Genomic DNA, 26,695 nt, shown 5'->3' on the forward strand with positions numbered 1-26,695 from the left:
AGTGTCCCTTTGACAGCATTAATTGATACAGAGCCCAGGTGTCCATAATGAGAGCTATCTCCGTCCGTCGGCTGAAGAAGGTTAATTATCATGCCTGCTACTACAGCAGCCGTACGCCTCGCCGATGGCAACACTGTTGGCGTCACTAGCATATGTACTGCCCGCGAGAATCAACTCCGGCCGCCACGTTCCACTTCGTTTTACAATGCGGACCAATTGTCCCCACGATCTTATGCTCGGACTACACTTTTCTTACGGCGCATTCCCACTCTGATCGACTGTTCTGCCGGTACCCTTTGCCTCGACTTCTTCTCCCTCATATTCGTGCTGAACTCCCGAGCAACTTAAGTACGAACGCCTTCGTCCGTCTGCGCCTAAAGTCTTGACTTTCGTTGATTTCATATCATCTTTCCCTGAGCCAAATGGAGATTACCTCGTCACACCTGCTCCTGATGTCCTTTTCATACGCAATATCACTGCACCCCACTCGGTCGTAACCGTTGCTGATAACCGGACCTTCCTCCCCGTCATCGATTTTGGCCTGACAAAGCAAGTTTTACTTCAAGGCATATCGGTTGCCACGCTGCGTGCTATAGCAGCTGACCACGTCACGACTTTTCCGTAGACGTATGCTCCGATTCTTCACCATCTCCACAGGATGGAATTTGCGTCGACGCAACATTTAATCCCATGATTGCTGCGGACTTACTGCCTAATACCGCCTTTTGCTTTCCTACCTCGACACCTTTGACCTCAACAGTCAACAATTGGGTCTGAGTTAAGCATCATATAAATACTGGCGATGCTATTCCTATACATCGCCGGCCGTATCGCGTTAATGCGTCACAGCGTAATGTTATTCAAGATGAAGCGATCAAGATGCTTTCCAAAGGCATTGTTGAACCATCGTGTAGCCGCTGGGCGTCGACCGTAGTGCTCGTTAAACAGAAAGATGGCGCGTGCCGTTTTTGCGTCGATTATCGTCATCTAAACCAAATTACCAAAAGGGAAGTCTGTCCACGGCATCCTCGATTGTATCCACGGTGCCAACTACTTTCCCTCAATAGGCCTTAGGCCTGGTTACTGGCAGATTTCTGTGCAGAACGGCCAAGAGAAGACCGCGTTCGTCATCCCTGATGGTCTATATCAAGTCATAGTTCTGCATTCGGTCTATGCAACGCCCATGCAACGTTTGAACGCATAATAGACTGTTTGCTTCAAGGGTTCATATGGTCAACATGCATTAGCTACCTAGACGACGTTTTCTCATTTCCGCGTATACATATGAGACGCACCTTGAGCACTTATCAGCTATTCTTCAAGTCTTCCGCAAGGCTGGGCTAAAAAAGTCACAGACCTGCGCGACACACGCAGCACAGTCACAGCGTAAGCAGGTGGAGCGGCTCAACAGTTGCTCCATTTTCGTCACCACGCACAACAGGGTTTCGTGGCAAAGTCTCTTCACCTCGTTTTGACGAGATTGATATGAATTGTCCGCCCGGCGTCGACGGCGAGCTGCGGCTTGTAATGCTCTCTGCACATCAGTCTGCTGAGCCAAATGATTCCTGGTTGTAGCCGCGCACTTAGCTCTACGATTCTCTTCTTCAGCAGCAGTTCATACCTTGCGCGGAGACGCCATAATGTGTACTGAAGAGGTATCCAGAATACGTGGCGCACATCTCACAGCGTTGATTGCGCGCCTCGTCTGAATCGCATCTCGTCGTCTGCGCCTGCGCACGCTGCCTTTGCAGGCACCTTAACTAGATGGCGCTACCATACTGGCGGAGGCTGGGATCGCGTTGATTGCGCGCCTCATCTGAATCACATCGCGTCGTCTGCGCCATCGCACGCGGGGTTTGCAGGCGCCTTAACTCGAGGGCGCCACCATACTGGCGGAGGCTCGGGGCGTCTGCGTCGGCAAGCCTGCCCAGGGCGTGCTTATAGGGCATTTTTCCACTGCCTCATAACAAGAGCTTGCGTGGCTCAGTGGTAAAGTATCCGACTCCCGCGCAGCGGGCCTGGGCTCGATCCTGGTGGAGAACAGACACTTTTTTCGCATTTCCGGCGATAGCGGTTACGAGGCGGCGGCGGTGGACACCATCGCGAACCGAAACCGCTATTGCAGTTAGCTCATAACAGCTTACGCTGTAAAATGAATTCTACGAAGTGTCACTTCGGTCGCCCGGGCAGATTACAGTGCTGCGCCACTTCGTCGACGTTTCCGGTATTCAACCAGACCCGGAGAAAATTCGTGCTGTCACGTCTTTTCCTGTACCTCAGTCTGTCAAAAACGTCCGGAGTTTTGTAGGAGTATGCTGCCACTTCGGACGGTTGGTGAAAGATTTTGCAGCGATTGCCCGACCCCTTACTGATCTTCTGAAGAAGGACGTTCCGTTTACGTGGGGTCCCGCTCAAGCTGCCGCGTTTGTCCAACTCAGTACCGTTCACAACACGCCACCTATACTGGCCCATTTTGACACGTCCTCTTCTACAGAGGTCCGTACCGATGACAGTGGTCACGGTATTCGAGACGTCTTAGCCCAACGCCAATGGGGACAGTATCGTGTTATCGCCTAAGCCAGCCACCTCCCCGCAGCAACGGAGCTCAACTCTTTTCGATTAAAGAGAGCGAATGTAAGAGGGTGAATGGCTCCCGTCTGGGCGCTTTCCAAATTTTGCCCGTATTTGTATGCACGCATTTGTATGCACGCATACGGCAGGCATTGCCAAATCCTGACTGGGAGCTTACCACTGTCGTTGAAAAGAAAAGTGTACAATCATTGCATTCTACCGGTGCTAACATACGGGGCAGAAACTTGGAGGTTAACAAAGAAGCTCGAGAACAAGTTAAGGACCGCACAAAGAGCAATGGAACGAAAAATCTTAGGAGTAACGTTAAGAGACAGGAAGAGAGCGGTGTGGATCAGAGAACAAACGGGGAAAGCCGATATTCTAGTTGACATTAAGCGGAAGAAATGGAGCTGGGCAGGCCATGTAATGCGTAGGATGGATAACCGGTGGACCATTAGGGTTACAGAATTGATACCAAGAGAAGGGAAGCGCAGTCGAGGTCGGCAGAAAACCAGATGGGATGATGAAGTTAGGAAATTTGCAGGCGCAAGTTGGAATACGCTAGCGCAAGACAGGGGTAATTGGAGATCGCAGGGAGAGGCCTTCGTCCTGCAGTGGACATAAATATAGGCTGATGATGATGATGATGATGATGATGATGATTTCTCTGTAATCACGGATCATCACGTGCTCTGCTGGCTTCCGTCACTCAAGGACCCTACCGACCTGCTTGGTGCTGGGCTCTGCGGCTACAAGAATATTCCTATATAGTAGTGTAAGGTAGGGCCGCTTACATCAGGACTAGTCAGACTGTTTATCGCATCATCCTGTGGATGAACCACCCACCATCCCTGACACCGATACCGACGCTACCGTTTTCTCCGTTTCACAACTGCTCCACGTCACCGACGAGCAATGCCATGATGCCAACGCCGTAACGCCACGATGAACATTGAAACATTGGGCTTCCGATTCGTCGCTTCAGTTGTTTGTCCTCCGGGATGGTGTATTATACCGCCAAAATGTTCACCCCAACGGTGGTGCCCTACTCCTCGTCATTTGTAAGCATCTCCGGTCAGCTGTTCGAACTTCATGACTTGCCAACCACCAGTCACCTCGCGCCTCCCGCACTTAAGACAGGATTCGCCGACGCTTATTTTGGCCAGGCCTTGCCTGCTCCGTACGGAAATACGTTACGGTGTGCGAGAAATTCCATCGTCTAAAAACACTATCGACGCTTCCTGTCTGGTGCGTTAAACCGCTCGACGTCATGTCGGAGCCGTTCTATCGCGCTGGCTTTGACATGGCCCTTCCTCCCTATCAACGTCTGGCAACAAGTGGGTCGCTGTGGCGACATATTACACAACGCGCCGCGCCATCACGAAAGCGATTCCAACATACTGCGCCACAGATGTCGCCAATTCTTTTTTGCACGACGTGATTTTACAACATGGAGCTCCACGCCAACTGCTCACTGACCGTGGCCGCACATTCCTTTTAAAGGTCATCGCCGACATCCTGCAGTGCTGCTCAACCAAGCACAAGTTGACTACGTCTTACCATCCACAGACTAATGGTTTCACTGAGTGTCTGAATCGACCCCGACAGACATGCTGATAAAATATGTCTCGTCCGACCTCCGTGATTGGGACCTTGCTCTACCCCATGTTACATTTGCATACAATTCTTCGCTCCATGACACTGCCGGTTATTCCCCATTCTTTTTGTTGTTCGGCCGAGAACCAACATAGCCACTGGAGAAATACCTTCCATCCATCACAGCAAAGGCCAGCGAATATGGACTTGACGTGCATCTGCACGTCAAGTGCAGATGGTGCATCTGCCGCCGGGGATAATGCTACATACATATTCTACATGATACACGGATATGCTACATGAGCGCGAGCACGGACGAAGAAGACGAACTACTTCTGGGTCTCCAGCTGTCGGCTGAACGAGCCAGCGCTGCAGTTGTTTTCTTACCGCGGTGCAGATGTGGGAACCGAGCAGAGGAAGAGATTGTAAATACCTTCAGTGCTGAATCCCTCGTTCGCTTAACAATATGGTGTAATTTGACATTGTCCAGAATTGTACTCCAGCATCATGTAACATATGCATAATTGTGCTCTTTGTGATGTGCGTATTTTATTTCACATGCCCATTTGTCCAAGTGTTAAGAGGGTAATGAATAGTCAACTTACCATTAATGTACAAGTGTGAGTTCACAAGTGGCTACAGTACACTTCTAACCAGTCACACATTATTGGTAGCCACATGTCTACAGAAATCTGTTTTTGAATACAAGACACCTCATTTATTATTATTTGCGAATAGGATATCTCTAAATTCCAGGCTTCAATAGCTATCTTTTGTCAAATTGTCCAAAGATTGTTTATCGAAAGGAACAACGAAAAGTAAAACCTGCAAAATAGCAAAGCAGTCGTTTTCAAACAAATGTGCAAACTTGTTGCCGCGGTGCAGATGTCAGAACCGTGCAGAGGAAGAGATTTTGGCTCCCACCTTTTAAGCACGCTGCTCAAAGGCACACGCAGATTGGAGGGAAAGGCCATCACTAATCAATTTACGCCGACGGTAGCGCCTGACATATCACTACATATTATCTGTATGTCCCGATGTCCTATTGTAGAGCAGACTCTCAGCAGCTTTCTCAGAAATGGATTGCAGATATGCCGCTTGCTTCACGAAATTATTTCACGTAAGAGCGTCACCAAAAATGGCGAAAAATATTATGTAGGAGGCCATTAATAAGCCATCGAGCGCTTGTGTCATTGTAGAAATCATGGCTTTAAGGGCCGCCCGTACATCGCCTTTTGTTACTGTTTTTGAAGTGCTGACGTTGTTTTTCGGTCCAGTTTTGGGAAGCCATCGGCAAAACGCACTCGTCTTGGCGTTTAATTCGGCGCTTATTCGATTCAATAGAGTTGTGCGAACTGCTGGCGGAAAACTCTCTGCACTTCTATCGTCTTCATGACCATAGTACCATCCTCTTTCCGCGCTTCTGTGATCGTGATGGCTACATCATTCGGAACGCCGTTCGCTGTGCGTGCGACAAATACCCTACCTCCTCGCGTGGTAGATATTGAGTTTTAGCAATCAGAGACACCTGTGACATTTGTTGTAACAGTAATACCATAGGCCGCCTTTCGAGCTTTGATGCAGTCGCGCAAGGTTTGTGTTGGTAACCCGCCCCTCTATGTGATCTATATCCGTCTTGGAACATAGTATTCATTTGATGCGGTTGCTCGAAGTGCCTCTCCTTACCAACCTCCTCTGCTACTCGTCGGCAACGACCTTTGAGGTGCTATTTCTTTTTCTTAATTTCGAGCATTATAGTATTCATTCTTCATGGCTATGCATGCACTCATCCACTGAAGAGAATAACACTTTATATTCCTCCTGTGTTGACTCTAATCGCATCCTTTTTTTGTCTGAAGTTTCACCAAGGCCATGTAGCTCCGGTAGCGTGTTCTTGACATGTTTCCTACGGGTCGTTAAAACCAAATATTTTTAATGCCGATGACAATTTTTTATTTCAAATGGAAATTACCTGTTTGGGGTATTTTAAAGCACAAATTGTTAATTGCGATTGTGTGTGTCGTGAATTGTAATGCAGGAAAGCAACGATTTTCTTATATTCCTTCCTTCTCATATTTTAGGGAAACAAAGTTGTTTAAAAAAACGTTTAAAATATTGTGATATCTTAATATTGCTGTAAGTACACTTCTCCGATGGCTGCTCGTTTTTAAATTTTTTCAAAATGATACAGCAATCTGGAAGAGCTCCCATCAATATGAAATCTCTCTTTGCAATATATATTTTTTCTCAGTATCAGGGGGAAAATTCACGACGCTTCTCTTTCGGAAGTGCTCTTTGCCATTTGCAGACCGCGTTCATTAATAATATTTTCAGCATCATGATCGGCTGACATTATTTCTTATGAAAAATTCTAACGTAAGCGCTTTTTGTGATAACTAAGCGTGCTTTTCTTTTGGTTTCTGTCCTTTTATTTTCTTGCGCGAAACTTCTATTCCGCCTGCGCAGCTGACACTTTTTCATATGTCAGCAAATATGCAAAAGGAAATGAAATTCTCACATATGTCATTAAAATAAGGTTCAGTAATTTTTACGTTCAAGATTTAGGCAAGAGTTCTGCAAGGCACGCCCTTATAAAGTAGTTCCCCACAGCACTATGGTGGCTACGAAAGTGACTCGCCTATAGGGATGGTCAAAGTCATCGAGAATGTTTTCATCCGTGCCCAACCATTTGCTGAACGTATGCTTGATACCACGATGACCCCCTGAGCCAAGCGCACGCCGTTCATTTATTAGGGGCGAAGCTCCTTAGGGTGTGGGTCGTTCCCTCCTCTGTAGTAGTAGTAGTATGTAGCCACCTGCAGTTTTATGAAGTGTTCACTAGATGGCGTTCCTGTTCCGGTTCCAGTTCCGGTTCCACTGCCGGTTCCGGCTCCACTTCCGGTTCCACTTCCCGTTCCACTTCCGGTTCCGGTTCCACTTTGCGCGCGTTCGGTGCGAACGCGGGCTAAACGCTGACGGCGTCGACAACAGTTCTGCGCATTGGTGGTGCTGCTGCATGTCCAAGTTTATACAGCTGATAAAACTACCTTGAGTCGACCCCATGGCTGCTTCACATACTACTCAGGGTTCCCCTACGGGAAGATGGTGTAATTTTCTATCTCGTTCCCGACGCGCGCTCTCTTTATCTCTCGTCCGTAGCTGTGGTTTACCAGAATGATCCCCCGGTGCTTCGCCCACTCATCATCATTCACTTCGTGGATAGCTGCAGTGACTGAACTCGGCCACATGTGACCTATCTTGGATGGAATCTGTGGTGGGTTCGAAAGCTGGGCAACCCGAGATAGGTGATGACTGCATGTGCTGTGTTGTCGCGTGCCTACTTTGCATTGAAGTGTGAGGCATGCACGAAGGGGAATTCACTCGCCGCTGCTACCGCCCTTCATCACGCCATCATTCTGACACCAAGTGTCCACGGTTATCGAGTGAGATGTGTTCGTGTTTGCCTGTGCGCGCGTGACAATGTGCCTATTAGAAAGCAGATGTTTAGAGCAGTTGATGCTGCAGCTTACAAAGCTACTGACTTACTTCGTACAGCTGTGTAATAATTTGCTATAGCAATCAATGCTTCGCCTATCGGGCACAACTGCGACGTTCCTTTTGACCATACAATTATTTTTAATGATCTGCGGTAGATAGGGCAACTGTAGTCTTGCATATGGATTACACGAAGTGGCGTGCATACTCGTATGAGAAATCAAAACGCATGGTCGACTAGTTAGCAAAAATTATCTCAATTAACTCTTTAAATAATTACCTTACGGCCCATATTGAAGTTGGCGGATTGTTTCCGGTGAGATTGCAGTGCATATACACTTGAACCAAATACTGAGGGTGGCACCGGCTGCGAGGTATTAGCCGTGAAACTTGCGGTGTGAACTCACGCTTGTTCCACTTATCTTTTTTAACATAGTTTTCTGCATTGAAGCACAAAAATCACCAGCCCTTCTCCTGTCGAGAAAATGGGGGTAAGCGAAGCTTGTCGTGTGTGTATCTGACCTTCGTGGTGATTCTCTTTATTTCTTTCTCTCATTTTCTTTCTCTTTCTCTGACCTTCGTGGTGATTTGCTATCTTTCTCTCTCTTGCTCTGGGTCTTTTTTCTCTCTTTCTTCCTCTCTCTCTTTCTTTTTCATCCTGGTATGTGCCAATGAGCTTGGACCCTTTCTGCGCAATCGCCACGATAGGCCCACTTATCAGCGTGACTCCGCCACCACCACAGAAACCACCGCCGAAACTTGTGAACCTATAAGGCTTCGTTTAAAAATTAACTGATACGTCAATGTATGTCATCGCCAACTACGGAAATTTATATCGCGAAACGAGCGTCATGCTCAACTTTTTTTTTCCAAATGGAAACTAGTCGTGAACTCACCAGCTACAAATCGTAAATATGTGGCTTCAGGTGGTTACTTAAAAAATTGCAGCGAGACCACCTAACCATGACTTCCGGCGGTAATGCGTTAGCATTGAATCAGCATAGCGACATAACGTATTGCCGCCGCCAAAACGAGCTATGGGTGAGGCGTGTACTGCAGCGAGACGCCTCTTCCGCACTTCTCTAAGAACACTCAGCGCCATCTAGAGCCGCCACCACGAAGCCTGCGTGTCGCCTCCGAAATGCACGGCACCTGAGAAACGCGTCATGTAACGACCGGGCTCCTCTATTGCGCTTCTTTGTGGACACGCTGTGCCATCTAGTGGCACGGCCGCGAATTCCGCGTGTGGCCTCCGAGACGAGAAGTGTGGTGTGCCGGTGCCTGCGTAGGCTCAGAATTCTTCCCTCGCTTGCCGCACACTCAGTGGCACATACTCAGTAGCTCAAGCTGGCGAGAAGTTCATTGAAGAGTGCCTGCTAATCCTTCGGGTTGCTGTCCTTTAAAAACCCTTGTGAAGGGTTCGGAGATTTCGGGCTGGGTATCGGACAAATTTAAGGTAGTTTTTCGTCATTGTATAGGCGGCACATTCCCAGTGGCACATACCTAGTTACCCAAGATGGCGTCTAAGACGTCACTCGCTTCAGGAACCGGCGCCTAAGCGCTGCGCTCAGAATACAGAGCAATAGGTTAGACAGTTAAAAGTCTGGGGCCGAATTCACAAAAACTTTCTTACGCCAAAACTATTCGTAGAAGCGGGTGTCAGCCAATCGTGGTGTTGGACATATCATTAGCGAAGGCGTCTGGCCAGTGGCAAGCAGCACTTACGAACGCGCTTTGTGAATTCGACCGCTGGTTCTTGGTATGGCTGTGACCAACCAACCATTGAGCACCTCGAATAACCTTGCTTTTCTGGATCAAAGTATATCAGGCAGCCTACAAGAAGCAGATTGGATTCGTAGCACCTCGTAAAACATGCACCCGCCAAGTATGTTGACTCCACATCTTCCAGTTTTCCTCACCTTTTTGATAACACGTTGTCTTCGTCATCCGCCGCATAATCGCCATCCGCAGCGTAATCAATACCGCCACAGGACAGAGCTCTCGACCCGTGACTACTCCTGCACAGCATCGCCCGATAACTAATTCTCTGCTTGCATAGTTCAATCGACCTCCCTGCACTTTTCAATGACGACGAAGTTGCTCTTTGCTAGAACGCATCTATCTCGGCTAGCTATATTTCGTCCAATTTTCCACGATTTCCGGGGCGCTTTATGCGTCCAGCCTTGCGGCTATGGACGCGGAGCCTCCCGCAGTCCTGTGTGGCCAGAAGTCTACCACGGCGAGCTCTTCATTGACAAGGGGCAACCGGTCCACCAGCAGTGAAGACTCCACTGAGGCTCCTGCTCTCGTGGTCATGGATGCGGATCCTGCAATCCCGCCGGGCCAGAGGTCTACTTTGACAAGCTCCTCAAGGAAGCGAGGTACTTGGTCTAGCACCAGCGAAGACACTGAGATTTACTCAGTCACAGGCGACGACTCATCGGACGACAGCTTTGTATCGGTGAGGAGCCGAAAGGCAAAAAGAAGACTCATCAAGACGTCATCACCCGGGAGTACATCAACCCTGCATGCAAAACCTGAGCGCTGGCCGCACACCATCCTTTTCATCCCTGTGGATAATTCCATCAGCCTTCGAGGATTAAACAGGCAAGCTCTCTCCGTTTTCCTTGAGGGAATGGCACCAAACGAAATTAAGGAGGTCCGAATAAACACGCGAAAGAATGTCTTGGCTGTCGACACGACCCGGAGAAATGCGCTGGATAAGCTCCGACAGATAACAGAATTGGGAAACATCAAAGTAAGACCGGTTATACCAATGGAAGAAACCTGCACTGCCGGCGTAATCTACGACATTGACCTGGCAATTACGAACTCAGACCTGCCCATTCTGATTAAACCGGCGTATGAAGGAGTAGTCATAACGCACGTATGCCGCCTCGGAAACAGCCGCTGCGTGAAGATAGTTTTCAAGGGCGACTCTATCCCTTCGCATGTCAAGGTTGGTCACTTCCGACATGTTGTTCGGCCGTTTGTCCCTAAGCCGCTTCAATGTCACAAATGCTTCAAGATTGGACATGTCGAGGGCGCCTGTGCAAAATCTGCAGTGTGCCCTCGGTGCGCGGAGTCGCACACTGCAGACGTCTGCCGCGCAACCAACATTAGATGTGGCAACTGTAACGGTTCTCATGAAGCTACATCTAAAGACTGCCCACGGATCAAAAAAGAATTTGCTATCCTGAAACAGATGGTCAGGGACAGCTCATCTCACAGTGAAGCTTCTGAAAAGATCCGGCGTCGACGTCGACGTCATCGACGGAAACGTACAACTCAAGGTGCAGTTCATGCACAGATTGTGCCAACGAGATCAGCTTCGAGTACAAGCAGACCCGAGATCACAAGGAGGCCTCAAACGGAAAATCCTTCCCGTGTAGAAGACTGGCCAGCGCTCCCGAGCGCTCAGCCTTCCAAGGAGACTACACGTTTGATGCCTCCATCGAAGCAACCTTCAGTTGATGTTCTGCCAACAGTAGACCGCCAAATCATCCCGATGTTGCGGTCCATAATTGATGTCATCAGAGTAATGCTGACCAGCATGGAAACTCCATCCGCTCGAAGGGGACTACAAGTGCTGGACTCGCTGAGCCCAGTCCTAGCAACCCTCGAGTGAACCATGGCTGACAACCACCAGTCATTTCGTAAGGAGGTCAAAGAAGCATCGATTATTCAGTGGAACGCCAGAGGTCTAAGATCTCGCATTGCTGATTTTCGCCAGTTTGTACATGTTAACCGATTTCCAATAATCGTTATCTGCGAACCAAATTTAACACACCCTATCAGACTATCCGGCTACGAGTCAATTACGTCCTCAAATAACAACGGAAATAGCAAGGTAGTCGTCTTTATTCGCCGTGAGCTTACTTACGTCATCCAGCCTGTGCAACCTCATGACGACAATCAGTATGTCTGCTTAACCGTCAAAAATAGAAAGCTCACCTTTACACTTGTAGGCGCGTACCTATCTCCATCAAGCCCGTTTGACACCAAAAGACTAGAAGACATAATAAAAGCGTCTCCTGGTCCTTGGATTATCACCGGGGACTTTAACGCCCATCACACCATTTGGGGAAGCTCAAAAGTCAACGCAACCGGACGAAGACTCGCTTCGTTTTCTCCAATCATGACCTCTTGCTGCTCAATGACGCTAGTCCTACGTTTCTACGGGGCACAGTGTACAGCAGCTGCCTGGACTTGACCTTTGTATCACGCCGCTTTGCCACGCGCGTTAAGTGGTTTTTGGACATTGAGACACATGGCAGCGATCACATCCCCACCTACCTCAAGATTGACGGCATGTCTAACACTCACCCGCCAAGCACACTACGAAGAATTGATTGGACTGTGTTTAAAAACCACCTGGAGGACGCTTGTCAGAAAGGTCTTTTATCTGGACTGCAGGAAGCTATTAAAGAAGCGGCGCAGACCGCTATGTGCACGCTCATGTGCTCATCGAAGTACTCGCAATTCGACCTGGAGTTGGAGCGACTTCGTGCTATTCGTCGTCGCGCCGAACGAAGATACCGACGCACGAAGTCCATTCACGATCTAAGGACAGCCCGGCGCACTCAAAAGAAGATACAACGCCGCATAGATAAACTGGAATCGGAGCGATGGACAAAGTATTGTGAGTCCCTTGACCCCCGCAAGCCACTGTCTCAAATATGGAGAACTGTGAGAGGCCTACGTTCCGTTCCGGAACAACGCTTTCCATTCAAGGCACTAGCACTTTTCCAACGCCGACAAGACCTCGACGTGGCGGAAGATTTCTGTGCCATGATTACAGGCCAGTCAGCGGGATCAAGTTCCCTTACCTTTGACTACGTTCCGGACACACGGGACTCACGCATGGATCTGCCGTTCACCATTCAAGAGCTCGACGCGGCACTTGCCCTATGTAATCGGTCGTCGTCACCTGGACCAGATGGTATTTCTTACCGTACCTTGTGCCACCTCGGTGAACTAGCGCGAAGTGCCTTGCTGAACATCTTCAATGAGTCCTGGGAGAATGGAAACGTTCCTCAAGAATGGAAGACCAGCCGCCTGGTACCACTCCTCAAACCTGGCAAGTCTCCTCTAGAGATTACTTCCTACCGCCCAATCGCGCTGGCCAGTTGCATTGGGAAGGTGATGGAACGAATGATCCTCGCCAGACTTGAATGGTACCTGGAACGCTATGAAGTTTATCCAGACGCAATGGCTGGCTTTCGACGTCACCGATGTTCCATTGACAACGTCATCGATTTGGTTACTTACGTTCAACATCAAAAGGCGTGTAAGCGATTATCTGTCGCCATGTTCCTCGACATCAAAGGAGCATATGACAATGTTCTTCATGAGGCTATATTAGAGGCTCTGGAAATGGTTGGCCTCGGCGGTAGGCTTTATCGTTGGACACGCAGTTATTTACATATGCGGTCTCTATTTGTGAATACTGAAGACGGCCCAACTTCTCAACACTATACACACCGTGGAGTACCACAGGGTGGTGTGTTGAGCCCAACACTCTTCAATCTTGTGCTCATTGCCCTCGTAGAATGCCTACCAAATACGGTGAAGTTGTCAATATATGCGGATGACATATGCGTCTGGGCATCTGGCGTGACGCGTCCTCAAGTACGTGCTAGGCTCCAAAAATCTGCGGCGTTGATAGCGACGTACCTTAATGAACAAGGCCTCAAGATTTCCCCGGAAAAATGCGCATTGATCGCATTTAGCCGGAAACGAATGACACCATACACCATAACCATCGATGGACAAAATATCCCTTACGTCAGAACGCACAGGTTCTTAGGGGTAATCATCGATCGTGACCTTTGTTGGAGTCCCCATGTCACCAACCTAAAGAAGCGCCTGACAGCCATCTCTCATCTCTTCAAGTTTCTTGGAGGAAAATCCTGGGGTACTTCAGTACACGCGATGATGCAACTCTACAGGACGCTGTTTCTCGGGTATCTGAGGTACAGCTTGGCAGTGCTGACCAATACCTGTAGAACTAACATTCGTACAATCGAAAGTGCTCAGGCACAGGCACTTAGGGTCTGTCTAGGGTTGCCACGATGTACATCAACATCAGAAACCATTGCAATTGCACATGACTACCCAGCCAAGATTCACATTATTATGGAAGCGCTCAGAGCACACGTCAGGCACCTTGCTCGCGCCCCTTCCCACTATCTAGCCTCACTGCCAGAAGACCGACCACGTGCCTCTTTTTGTCAGACAATACTGCCTTATCGTATATACCTTCCATCAGGTTACACAGCTGCAACGAGAGTTTTGTTTCCTCCTTGGTGCTTGGCTCAGCCACAAGTTCGACTGACAGTGCCTGGAATTCGAACGAAAGCCGAACTCTCATCACCAGCTCTCAAGCAACTTTCGCTGATCATGCTCTACGAAAAATACAGTGATCATACCCATCTATACACTGATGGTTCAACCACCATGGACGGTTCTGCAGGATCAGTGTTTTTTCCTGCGAAAGTCTCCACCATGAAATTCAAGACATCACACCAGACGACATCGACAGCCGCGGAGCTTGCTGCTCTTCGTAGCGCACTTCGCATAATTCGTGAGGAACCACCTAACAAATGGAGTGTTTTCAGTGACTCCAAGGCAGCGCTACATTGCTTGCTTTCCGCCTTACACCGTGGACCCTACGAACAACTAGTCCTCGAAATCCGAGAGCTCCTTCATTGCCTCGTCGAGCAAGGACACGACGTCACCTTTCAGTGGCTCCCTAGCCACTGTGGCGTAATGGGCAACGAATATGCTGATGAAGCTGCTCGATCTGCTCATGAAGACGGCGCACAGGAACCAATCCCGCTGTCACGAACAGATGCAGCAGCGAAACTTCGAGTGCTTGCAAACGATGCCACACAATCGTTGTGGAACACACCTAGTTTGCAACACACACGTCTGCATCGACTGGACCCCTGTCTTCGACTTCGACCTCCACCTGGACTATCCCGACCCGAAACAACAGTACTTTGCCGATTGTGGCTTGGTGTCGCATTTACAAAGTCGTTTGCTTTCCGCATTGGATGGGAGGATAGTGCTGCGTGTGACCACTGCGGCGACGAGGAAACAATCGAGCACGTACTTTGTCACTGTCCCCAATACAGCGCACATAGGCAGTCATTCGCGACCGCGCTGGCACGTCTTGACGACCGGCCGCTTTCGGAGCAGACAGTCCTGGAACGCCGGCCTATACAGTCGTCACACAATAAGTCAGTCAAGGCACTCTTGAAGTTTTTGCGATCGAGTGGACTATCTGACAGACTATAGTTCTCACAGACGTTTCCAACCTCCTCCTTTTATTTTTTTTTTTTTTTTTCTTAATTCCTTGATTTTTTTTTCGTGACTGCTTTTTCTCTTCCCTATTCTTTCCACCTTTCATTTCCCCTTCCCCTTCCCCCAGTGCAGGGTAGCAAACCAGAATCTTTTCCGGTTAACCTCCCTGCCTTTCCCACCACGTTCCTCTCTCTCTCTCTTTTTTAAGTTTTTCTATAGTGGAGGCTGTTACCATCTACTAATAGCAATATTTACCAGCCTATTCTGTTGCATACTTTTTGTTTTGTCAACTGTGCTTTCGAATTGTGATTCAATATAACATGCAAAAATAAAGTTCACTTAGTGTACTGTGATTTCTGAATTACTCGACAAGCCGAGGCTGACAACAAAATCAATGCTCCAAATAATTTGTAAAAAAAAAAAGAAAACATTTCAAATGGTACTACACCTTCATCAGGAAAAATCCACTTGCATGGCACATCAATACAGGACTCTTGTTCCTTGGCCGTCTTGTCTGCTACGCTCAGCAGCACTCCAGCAACATGCTGACAGGATTGACTGAGCCTGCAGTCCAAAAAGTGTGGGTATAGGTGGATATAAACAACCAATAATTAGGATTGTATGAATTCCTTAGGAAAGCAGGCTGTTCTAAAGCTGCAGCGCCGGAAAGAAAAGTAATATAAACGTAAAAGTGACGGCAAAGTATGTTCATGTGAGGGGACTACACACTGGAGACACAACCTTTGCTTAAAGCATTCCCTGAAACCTTGGCGTGGCAGTACGCAGTTAGTGTGTGCACGATCCACCGCCTAAACGCTTTATACCCCTGTGCTGAGGTGGAAGTCAAAAGCGCTTTACAAGAAAAAATACACGGCGAACGTGTTCCTATATTTCATATGTAGCGCAAAGGGAAGCGTGGCCGGGGGGGGCCTCGGTTATCCGCACCAGTTTGAGTTTTGTTTCTTTATAACGCTGACAACTCTCGCACGGACAGCTTCCATGCCTACTGAAGTCCATTTGCGTTGGAATCTTAGCGTACGATTAAAGCGCGATTATAGCAAGATCGAAGTCAAGCGAACACCGAAGCGAGACGTACTAATGATTGACCCCGCACTGGCGCAGGCACACAAGTCCGTTTGACAAGAAACGGCCACAGCTACAGCGCAGTTCGCATGTATTGTATGTACTGCATTCTACATTTTCTTCGCGGTTCGCAGAACCAAGGCACGATAGAACTACACACCCCTACTGCTTCCAATCGTCGTAGAATGGAAATATTAAGTACTTTCGTTTAGTGCATGCTGGGTCTGCTACTCGTTTCAAAGCGAATGTGCGCGTGTTTTAGGGACCCGACTCACTGCCAAAAGCTGAGCTCTTCACTGATAACTGCATTTTTGTTGGCCAGAATTGCAATTTCTTACCCGGCTACACATGTGCAGTGCGCTCCAGCTATGTCCCCACTTGCTTTGCGATACCACGCCGTCACGATGTAGCCACCGGACTTCATCGATGGCAAGCAAGCCGCCCGAACAAGACCCACTTGTAGGTCACTAGTGCTCAAATTGAGCATAACGTTCTTCACGTAGCCCTCTTCTTTAAATGCCCAACGACGATGGGCGTGATGCACGGTCGCGGTTGTAGAGTGCAGGTAGCTCCACACTTGGTCGCTGGCAATCGAGCATTGCGAAAAGTCACAAATCCATCCCGTGTCCAAAAAAGAAAACGGAATACAGTCTTCCTCCATCATTTTGACACGACGTAGGACGACTAAACAAACAACGGAAGCTGAATTTCACGCGATCAAACTCGATGGCACAGGTAGCAATATGGAGACGACGGGGAATGCTCCCCCAACGCGTCTTTATAGGAGGCGTTGGCTCCCCACACAAATAATCTCGCACCCAGCGCCCCGAACGCTTCCTCAGGCCTACGGCAGATGGCGCTCGCTATTTTGCAAAGTCTGCCGACATAAGAACAATGATGACAGAAAAATTTAAAGAACGAAACATAGCATGTGCTCAATCAGGTGAGGATGGACTAGTCAGTGCAGTGGCTCCACTGGCACAAAGCGAGTGGGAAAGGGCAGAGAAGAGGGTTCCTAGTAGCACGTCGACAGGAGATAGCGCCAACCTTTCCCTTTCCCTCAAGAACCACTTATCATCATCAGGTCCTGATGGCATCCCAATTATGTTGATAAAGACATTGGGCCCAAAATCTAAGAAAGCATTAAGAGAGGCAGTGAGCAAAATGATAATGGACGGTAAAGCCCCCGACGGGTGGAGACTGAGCAGGATGAGCATGATATATAACGGAAAGGGGGACAAAGCCGACATAAACAACTACCGTCCCATAACAGTGACGTCAGTGGTTTACAGGGTGGTGATGCAGATTATAAAGGACAGACTGCAGACATGGGTGGAGAGCGAGGAGGTGCTGGGGGAACTACAAAATGGGTTCCGAAAACAAAGAAGGTTAGAAGATAATCTGTTCTCATTGACACAGTGTATTGAAATAGCAGAAAAGGAACACAGGCCCCTATGGCTTGCATTTCTGGATATCAAGGGAGCCTATGGCAGTGTAATTCAAAAGGATTTGTGGGACATACTGGGCCCTCTAGATGTGGAAGATGGAGTAAGAAATCTTTTAAAAGATATCTATAAAAGTAACAAGGTGCTTATAAAATGGGAAGACAAGGTATCTGGGCCTATAGAGATACAGCAGGGGCTTAGGCAGGGGTGCCGTCTGTCACCTCTGTTGTTCATGCTGTATTTACAAGGATTAGAGAAAAAATTGGAGAGGAGCGGACTTGGCTTCAACCTTTCCTATTTCAAGCAAGGAGAATGGATTAAACAGTCATTACCAGGACTAATGTATGCGGATGACATTATACTTATGGCTGACAGCAAGGAAGACTTGCAGAGATTAATGGACATATGTGGTAAAGAGGGAGATAGCTTAGGTTTGAAGTTTAGTAAAGAAAAATCAGCAGTCATGACTTAATGATATTCAGGGCAGCGAGCATAGGATACAGGAGGTTACGCTGGAGGTGGTGGACAAGTACAAATATCTTGGAGTGTGGATAAACAATGGAGCTGAGTACCTAACGGAACATGAAAAATATGTGACGGCTAAAGGTAGCAGAAATGCAGCTGTGATGAAAAATAGGGCACTGTGGAATTACAATAGGTACAAAGTGGTGAGAGGGATTTGGAAAGGGGTGATGGTTCCTAGTTTGACTTTCGGCAATGCGGTCCTGTGCATGAGATCAGAGGTTCGAGCAAGGTTGGAAGTTAAGCAGCGAGGGGTAGGTAGACTGGCTCTGGGAGCACACGGAAATACACCAAATCAGGGGGTACAGAGTGACATGGGATGGACGTCATTCGAGGGCAGGGAAGCCAGCAGCAAGATAGAATTTGAGGAGTGATTGAGAGAAATGGGAGAAAAGTGGTGGGCAAGGAGAGTTTTCAGTTATTTGTACATGAGGAATGTTGATACAAAATGGAGGAAGCTGACCAGAAAACTGTCAATCAAATATTTGGACTGCAGGAGGGGTGCAAACCAGGAAACAGCGGTTAAGAAAAAGGTTAAGGAAACAGAGAGGGGTCTGTGGAAAACAGGGATGCAGACGAAATCAGCACTGGGAACATACCGAACGTTCAAGCAAGAAATTGCCAAAGAAAATATCTACGATAATTCTAGGGGAAGCTCTTTGTTGTTTGAAGCCAGGACGGGAGTATTGCGGACTAAGATGTACCGAGTCACGTACCAAGGTATAGACACGTTGTGCTGTGCGTGTGGAGAAGAAGAAGAAACGGCTGAACACCTCATACTTTCCTGTAAAGGGCTTAACCCTACAGTGCAAGGCAACGGGGCTGATTTTTTCAAAGCATTGGGGTTTACTAGCACACCTGCCAACCTCAAGACTTTCAAATTCGTAAACTCGCGACCGGGGGGGGGGGGGGGGGGGGGGGCGTGCACGGGAATTCTGCCGAGGAGTACGACTTCAAACACACTTGGAAGTACTGATAGTATCTAGTACTGACGAGGCTTCGAGCACGCCATCACACTTCGCAGCCTCTACGGCTACACAACACCGGAGTGCCGGAGTCGCACTGCGCCCGATGCAGCAGCACGTCGCACAAAAAAAAGCGAGGCCCACAAAACAGGTCATACAGTAAAAGTTCGTTAATTCGGATTTCACGGGACCGAAACAAATGCTTACTACGTCAACACGCTCTTATTTCCAGTATGAATCAGCAAATTCTGTTTCTATTTTGCATAAACGCAATGCGGAAGCTGCAATTCTCGTCATCTCGCGACTGATTAGAGCTCGCAGCGGCGAAGGTTTCGCGACTTCCTTCGCATTGCGGCCGCGGCGCGCGTCTTCATCTGAGACGGGCTTTTCACTAGCGCGCGCACATCCCGTTTATTTTTTCGCCAATGTCGCCGGGTCGCCGCCCATCGCGATGTAGACGGTGCGCCTCTTCCTCTTCACAACCGCAATCTCTCTCTCTTCATCCTCGAAAGCTTTACACTGAGTAAAAACGAAACTATTGCTTACCGCAACCGCTGTCAACGTGATCATGCACGGCGACCTTGCGGTTCTGAAGGCGCGCGGCCGACGCACGCATAGTCAAACCGAAACTACCGTTTGCTGCAACTGCGGACGAAACCGCTGTCGATATCGACGCGATCATGCATGGCGACTACCGAGTTATGAAGGCACGCGGCCGACGTGCGTACCGAGTCAAAACGAAACTACTGTTTGCCACAACCGCAGCGGACGGAATCGCGGCAGCTATCAAGACGATCATGGTTGGTAACTACGCAGTCATGAAGGCACGCGGCCAACGCGGTGCTATGTGCGGCGGTAAACGCAAGCTAGGCACGAAGCCTTCCGGCGTTGTTGTCATTCCAGTACTCCGTCATAGAATAAAGAACCACTCCGTCGCTTCGTTTCGGTGGACGCTAACGTTGTTTTGGCGCGGTCCATTCATGTTTCGGAGGGTGGTGTGGCTTAGAGCTATGGGCGCGGACCATTCGTGTTCGGAGGGGCGGAAGGGCAACGGGACAGAGGCGCGCGAGGCTGGCGATGCGGAGAAGGATGGAAAACAACGCGCGGCGGCGTGGAATGGCTCAAATTTCTTTCTTTTCTTTCTTTTTTTTTTTTTTTTTTTTTGTCTTTTCAAGGAGTTCGTATTCCATTCCCTGACGGCACGGACACTGAGTGAAAACTAGAGTGTACTAGTGAAAACGAAACTACTTTTTACCGCAACCGCTGCGGATGAAACCGCAGCCGCTATCAACGCGATCACGGATGGCGACTACGCAGTTTTGAAGGCACGCGGCCAATGCGGTGCTATGCGCGCCGGCAAACGCAAGAATGAAAGCTTTAAAGGCTCAAATAGGTACGAAGCGTCCTGGCGTTGCTGTCATTCCCGTACGATTTGAACTCCGTCGCTTCGTTTCGGTGGACGCTAATGCCGTTATGGTAGAGTACACTCTAGTTATAGCTCGTTTGCGTCGCACATTTGTGGCGCTCCGCGCTCGCCGAGCACCAAGAATTGTCCGAATTAACCGATGTGCGGCCAAATACGTCCGAATTAACGAGAGTTTCATTGCATTAAATAATGCAAACGCCTGCCGGGACCAAAGGACGTGTCCGAATTAACGAGCTTTTACTGTACTCGCGAAAAAAGCCTAGCGTCGCGAAAAAAGCCTAGCGAAGGTGACAGGCAAGACGACTAGCCACAGCCTCCCATACCGAAACTGTGCCTGCCGCATCGACCCGAAATCGCCGTCGTCTCTGGGGGCGCCACTTACGTACAGGTGGACCTCTATGTTGAGAGTAACGACAACCAATGACTTCCAGCCGTCGTCAGGTACTCCAACAATCCGATGACGAAGGCAACGTCACAGATTGAAAAGTCTCCTTACTCGGCAGACAATAAAGATTACGGCGCATACCTCCATCTCTGCGCCCCTACGTAAGTGGCGCCCCTACCCACCAGCAACGGTGTGAATTTATTAAAAATTTTAAAAACTATTTCGCGAATATAACCACTTTTCCGTAAAAATTGAGCCGACATTCGTAAAATCGTAAGACGTGTCCAAATTCGTACATTTTACGGAAAATTCGGAAGAGTTGGCAGGTGTTTAGGGACAGTGAAGGCAAAATAGGCTTTAAGCAGGTAGAAATAACCAAACAGAGGTTATCTGATTGGTGGATAAAATCAAGGCAGGGGTGAAATTTCACCCATAGAGTTTCTCACTATAAAACCTAGAGGGCAATGTGGCGCCACCGTCTATGCGAGTTTCTTAAAGGGCTGCCGTGCCCTCATGGGAATGACGGGATATGTGTCTGCGAGGCTTGTGTTGGCTGGTGTTGTACGAGGCTTCGTCTAAAACGTGGATATGACTACACAAATAACGCGTTCTTAAAATAAAATCTACATAAAAGGCTTTCATTCACCCATATTACATCTCTCAATAGAGTTTACTCACCTACAATGCAGCATCAAGCGAAGAAAAGCAAGAACAGACGACAAGTTGTTCCAAAGCGAGCAAGAATCTTGTCGTCTGCCCTCCAACTTTAGCGGCCAGCTGATACTTTTTACGTTTCATAGAATTGTGCATCCAATAGTATGTCCTCGAAATTAAACAAAACATGTTTTTGTGTAATAATAAAGCTAAGGCAGTTTTTTACGTGCTGTTTTAGCAGGAAATGAATCGTTGTGACAGACGGAACGGTGCTAGCCAGGCGCGTCTTCAAGGCGTTCGGGCTCTCCAAGAACGATGCCAATCCGAATCCACAATATACCGGCATTCCCTTGCATACCACGGCGCAGCAGCGCCACATTTCCCTCTAGGTTTTATGGTGTGAAACTCTATGATTTCACCCACCACAAAGTACAAGATAGGTTAATAGTCATGGCTAGGTGGCGTATGCCACCGCCCGATTTAAAGGGTTCAGCCTCATCCATTCATCCATCCATCCATCCATCCAGTGTCCATTGCCATCAACAACATTCAATTACGTGGCTAAAGTGAAAATATGACCCTTTTCGCGGCGATCCCGTGGGCGCTGCCATGTTTGATCACGTGGTGACGCGTCCATTGCTTGCCTCCGTTGCCTCCTTGTTTACAATGAAAGTGTATGACGCCGGCGCGGCTTAGAAAACCTCTGTTTTCGGAGATATCGTAGACGGTGACTAGGTGGACGACACGAAGCTTTGACCACAGCTTCAAAGAACATGCAAAAGCGATTTCGGAGCTGATTAAGCTATGTCCAAACGGCGCAAGCAGCGTATATGGTGCTTGTTCTAAAAGCGGGTCTAAATATGTATTCCAAGCTTTCCGATTATGAATTCAGTCAGGATTAGTGTGTTTTGCTCTTTCTTCTTTATTCGGCAAATATTTTGAAGCAGTGGCTTGTGAGTTTCTGACTCAGTGAAGTTCCTCGGTGCGGCCACTATCTCATTATTTTCTGCCTAATCGCTCGCGGGTGTGCTCAGTTCCTATAGATTTGTTCTTGTTGCGCACAAGGCTTGAAACGTAGCTGTTTTGTACATTGGGTACCTTGTAGCAAATATATATTACAGCTAGTAACTAGCTTACTCTTGTGGACCATCAAGGAACATTCAGCTTCGACCATTCGTGCGCCATAGGTGTAGTCCGTCATTTATTGTGCGTATACAGTGCGCATATATTCAAGTGTGCGCCCATTCACTTATTCTTGATACGTCGGCGATAGAGTGGGCGTAAGTTTTCCTGATACTTGGGAAAGATGTGTATAGATAATGTGCGCGAAACTTACTATGACAGGAAGCGGCGCTACTCCCTTTGTCATTGGTTAACGAGTGGAACTCACTCATGCGGACGTTATAGAGATGAAGCCCTTTCTTTGAAGGTTAGCGATACAAGGCTGGCGGATGAGCAAGTTTCTGTATCCTCGAGGAAAGCCATACATCACGAAGTGCCGGTAACACGTTCGCACAGTTGCAGCAGCGGTCCGCGAACTTGGCCACACAGATTCATTCTATTCCTTAACATGCCAGTCACTATTTTTGCAGCCAACTACTGCACACGTCTTCAATACACATGATTCAATCCAGCATGATTGGAGCACAGTGTGTTAGCGAAAACTCAGTTGCATTTCCGACAGCTGATCGCATAGAAGCAAGGTAGAAGCGGTAATGGTTTCGTATTCGTGCGCGGTCGCTGAGGAGAGGTATGGCGCGCCGCCGTGAGCGCCATCTCGTTTCTCTAAACCAAACTGCTCCGCGAAAAGGGTCAATAGACCTTTTCACCATGATCCTCCATGCTTTTCACAAACCGACGTTTGAGCAGCGCCATTGGCCGACACGGGCGACGCAAGGTATTGGCCTTGGGCGACGTATAGCGTCAGAACATGTTATGCCGCCATTTTGGACTGTGCGCCTTGCGAGAGCAGGCCGGCCGCACTTCGGTTGTGTGGTCTTCGCTTCCGCTTCGCTTGTCTTGTGCCGCTTGACTTGTTACATGTTTCACGTGCTCGCGTGAGCGCTCAGTGTAGTGTGCCATGGGAACAGCAAGCCCAGCCAGTGGATGTGGTGTTTCGTCGTCGGTAGCGGCGGCAGCCGCGTCTGCTTCGTCGAGACCTGGCGTGATAATCAGCGGTATATTTAATTGTTATTGCTGGGCACATGTGACCGTATCGTCGATTGAATCTGATCACCATTACGTTTCGCGGTTGAGGGTTGCCTCATTTGGCGAAAGCAGGCGCGTACGTAGCTGTCGGGCAATGCTTAGAACCAGGCGCTTTCGGCACGACGACGCGTGTCAGTGGTTGCATGGTAGATATTCGGTGGTTACTCCATACGCTTCCGACGCAACTGAACAGCTCAATCATGCAAAATTTATTGGATCTGGTGCGGTGCAGGGTGCTTATAACCAAATGTCAAAGAGCGTGGCGATCGAGCAGCGCGGTACCTGCAGCGAACCGACGCGCGACAGTGATCACAGATGCCAGCGCAACTGATACAGCCCAGGTGCTAGATTTTTGTTTTTAGTATTTATTTATTTATACATACTGTCAATCCCAATAGGGATTATAACAGGACTTGTTATAAAGATATATTTGTTTACCTATTTTTTACGTTTGTTTACCTGGAATGGCTTTTCTTTCGAATGTCTGAATTTGGAACAAGCTTCGCTCACGATGAACCTTAACGTAGATCGTGCGCGAAGTTTGTATTGATAATATCGCGTACGGCAACAATTGTTCGTGTGCGCTATCTCTGAAGCGAAATAAGCCAATAGTATTTCAGCGTTAGGGCCGTCTCTGCTCTTTCTCTTGTTTCCCTTACACTGTCTCACTGTGCTACGTTCATGATAAAGCAATGTCGAGTCTTAACAATTGTTGAATAAATACATATGGATATGACTGTAAACCACTACTGACCGTACGTGAGTGAAAAGCGCTTAGTGGACAGCGAAGCGGTCACTGCACGCACATAAGTATTTCACTTGATCGGCTGTGCGAATTATTTATTTTTTCGTTACTGTTATTCTTGCAAGCATGATTCTATTGTCCGCGTACCCATGCGAATACCGTTTTTTACGTTCTTACTTGCGCGGGCTCACATAGCGCGTTTCTACGCCACGCACAGTTAGCGCATTACGGTTCCCGAACTCTAGCACTGGCGCTAGGCCGCGCTGATGAGGTTGACACGTTCGTTTTTGCACACTCTTGCTGCCCGAGCACATAGACAACGCTCAAAGATGGGTGAGCTCGATGCAGCACAACACTGTTGAAGTTAATTACCTTTATGGGCAGGGCCGCGTAGGGTGCGTGTGAACGCAGATACAATGTTTTGGTGGACACAGGGTCTGCATACATCTTCCACAGGACACGATTTTTCCAGATCGCTGCGAAGTGTATTTGCCGACTAGTTCTCTCGCAGAGTGCTCCAATTTGTCTTATACCGGTGTCACACGGCCACTTTTGATAGCGACCGTGACCGATTCGGAATGTTCGACCGCGATTGGCTCCCTTCCGCAGATTGAGCAAAGAAGCCAATCGCCGCGACCAAGAAATTCGACCCATATCTGGCTCGATCACGATCAAAAGCGCGCCGTGTGAGCCCCGTATTAGGCACTGCAATGAAGTCGTGTTTGAAAGAATAACAAATGTAGCCTCTGCCACCACATACGAGAAAATATTGCATCGAAGAGCTGACAATTCTCGCAACTTATTGGTAACTGTGTCGAAAAGAGTTTATTTAAAATGCGTTATTTTACTGATGTATGCATTGGTTCACAACTTCACATTAGAATGAAATGCCAAGTCACCAGGTGATCCAGGAAACCGGCGAAGCGTGAACGAACCACATCGCGGCAGTGATCTCGCGGAGTGCTGTGTTGTGGTCCCCCAAATCGTTATTTTCCGCTGGTTGTTTGTGCACCCATAAACTGCACAGTGCTGGCCTGTAGCCTTTTGATGAGTATATACGCCATTATTTACGAGCGTAAGTCATTCGTGACAAAAATAAACGGAAACATCGAAGGAAAGCTAACACTCCGCAATGCAAGCGCAAGGCAAGCTCACAGTCCAGACCGCACAGGCAACACTGACACATACTCACAGAACACTCATACAAACTTAGAGAAGGGAAACTGTACCTTCCACAGTGCAACGAAAATAAGCGTAGCGGTGGCGTTGCATGTGAACTAAAGTAAGCAACCAAGAGATGGCGCTGGCAATATCAAAACTAATATCATCATCATTAGGTAGTGAGCAATATGGCCGTTACGGTAGCGGTTCGTAGGGCTGGTCGCGCTGCTCGCTCGCTGGTTTGGGGCGTTTTGTTACCGCTTTCGGGGAGGTATTCGTGTGTACTGTACTCTAGCATGACTACAGATATCTTCATTATGTCGCCAGGTGACCGAGAGGCCTCAACTGGCAATAAAACACTTCAAACAAGTAAGCTCACATTGTTTATTGTCAATGGTGAATGAGGCAGTACAGTCGAGTGCAAAATATTAGAGACCACGGGAGCGGCGACTGAACTGCATGGCTGCGCCTTCTGACGGCTGCACGTCGAAGTTTGAGAGCGCGTACTGCGCACGCGCGTCCTTTCTTACCTGCCAGCCTGCTCGTTCGCTGGCTTCAACCGCGCGCGCACCGGAACGCGTGAGAGAGCGCAAGGTGTCACTTCTGCAGTCGCCGTCGAATCGCCCGAGTGATGATGTCGTCATATCGTGACGAAAACACTTCATTTGCACTGGCAGCGCTCAGAGCGCACCATTTTCTGCGCCTTGCTTCTTGACGCTCCGCGGCGCGAAAAACATGCTTTGCGTCACTTTTTCTGAAATCGAGTTTTGTGATAAGGTCCGAAAGCAGCGATGTCTTTTGCGCTCCATTTCCTGAAACTTAAGCATGATGCAATTATTTGTGGTACTCAGTCCAAATATCATGTGCCCAGACACATGCGTGAAACCACCGAATACCGAGCAGCTGGAGAGAAGAGCCAGGAAAGAGAACGGGGAATCATCGCAGATTTGTTCTAAGAAACAGTAAATAAAAAAAAAATCCCCGACGATTACGATAATTCCTAATGCGAAATTTGAGCGCACCTCTATACGTGTTTTCATTTCGCGATATATTAGATGGCGCCTCATGCGGCGCCTTGCAAACGATCGAAGTTTGGCGCGACTGCCTCGCATAATTTGGAGATCGCGAGGG

General features: G+C 48.5%; 3 protein-coding genes and 1 long non-coding RNA gene across 6 annotated transcripts in view; 2 read left to right on the forward strand and 2 right to left on the reverse strand.

Moving 5' to 3' along the window:
* Positions 1-26,695, reverse strand: part of LOC119437340 (uncharacterized) — a 583,955-nt gene that overhangs the window by 406,610 nt on the left and 150,650 nt on the right. The window lies entirely within an intron of this gene.
* The window catches only part of LOC119437342 (uncharacterized), a 528,585-nt gene that overhangs the window by 198,105 nt on the left and 303,785 nt on the right, over positions 1-26,695 (forward strand). The window lies entirely within an intron of this gene.
* The window catches only part of LOC125942287 (uncharacterized), an 83,154-nt gene that overhangs the window by 1,465 nt on the left and 54,994 nt on the right, over positions 1-26,695 (reverse strand). The window lies entirely within an intron of this gene.
* Positions 9,756-26,695, forward strand: part of LOC125942285 (uncharacterized) — a 342,786-nt gene continuing 325,846 nt past the window's right edge. Inside the window, exon 1 of the mRNA XM_049660445.1 lies at positions 9,756-11,363. Within this exon, the coding sequence (XP_049516402.1) occupies positions 9,854-11,290 (1,437 nt within the window). The 5' untranslated portion in view covers positions 9,756-9,853 and the 3' untranslated portion in view covers positions 11,291-11,363. The remainder of the gene's footprint in view (positions 11,364-26,695) is intronic.

This window comes from Dermacentor silvarum, chromosome 1 (genome assembly GCF_013339745.2).
Source record: "Dermacentor silvarum isolate Dsil-2018 chromosome 1, BIME_Dsil_1.4, whole genome shotgun sequence".
Classification (NCBI taxonomy): Eukaryota; Metazoa; Arthropoda; class Arachnida; order Ixodida; family Ixodidae; genus Dermacentor; species Dermacentor silvarum.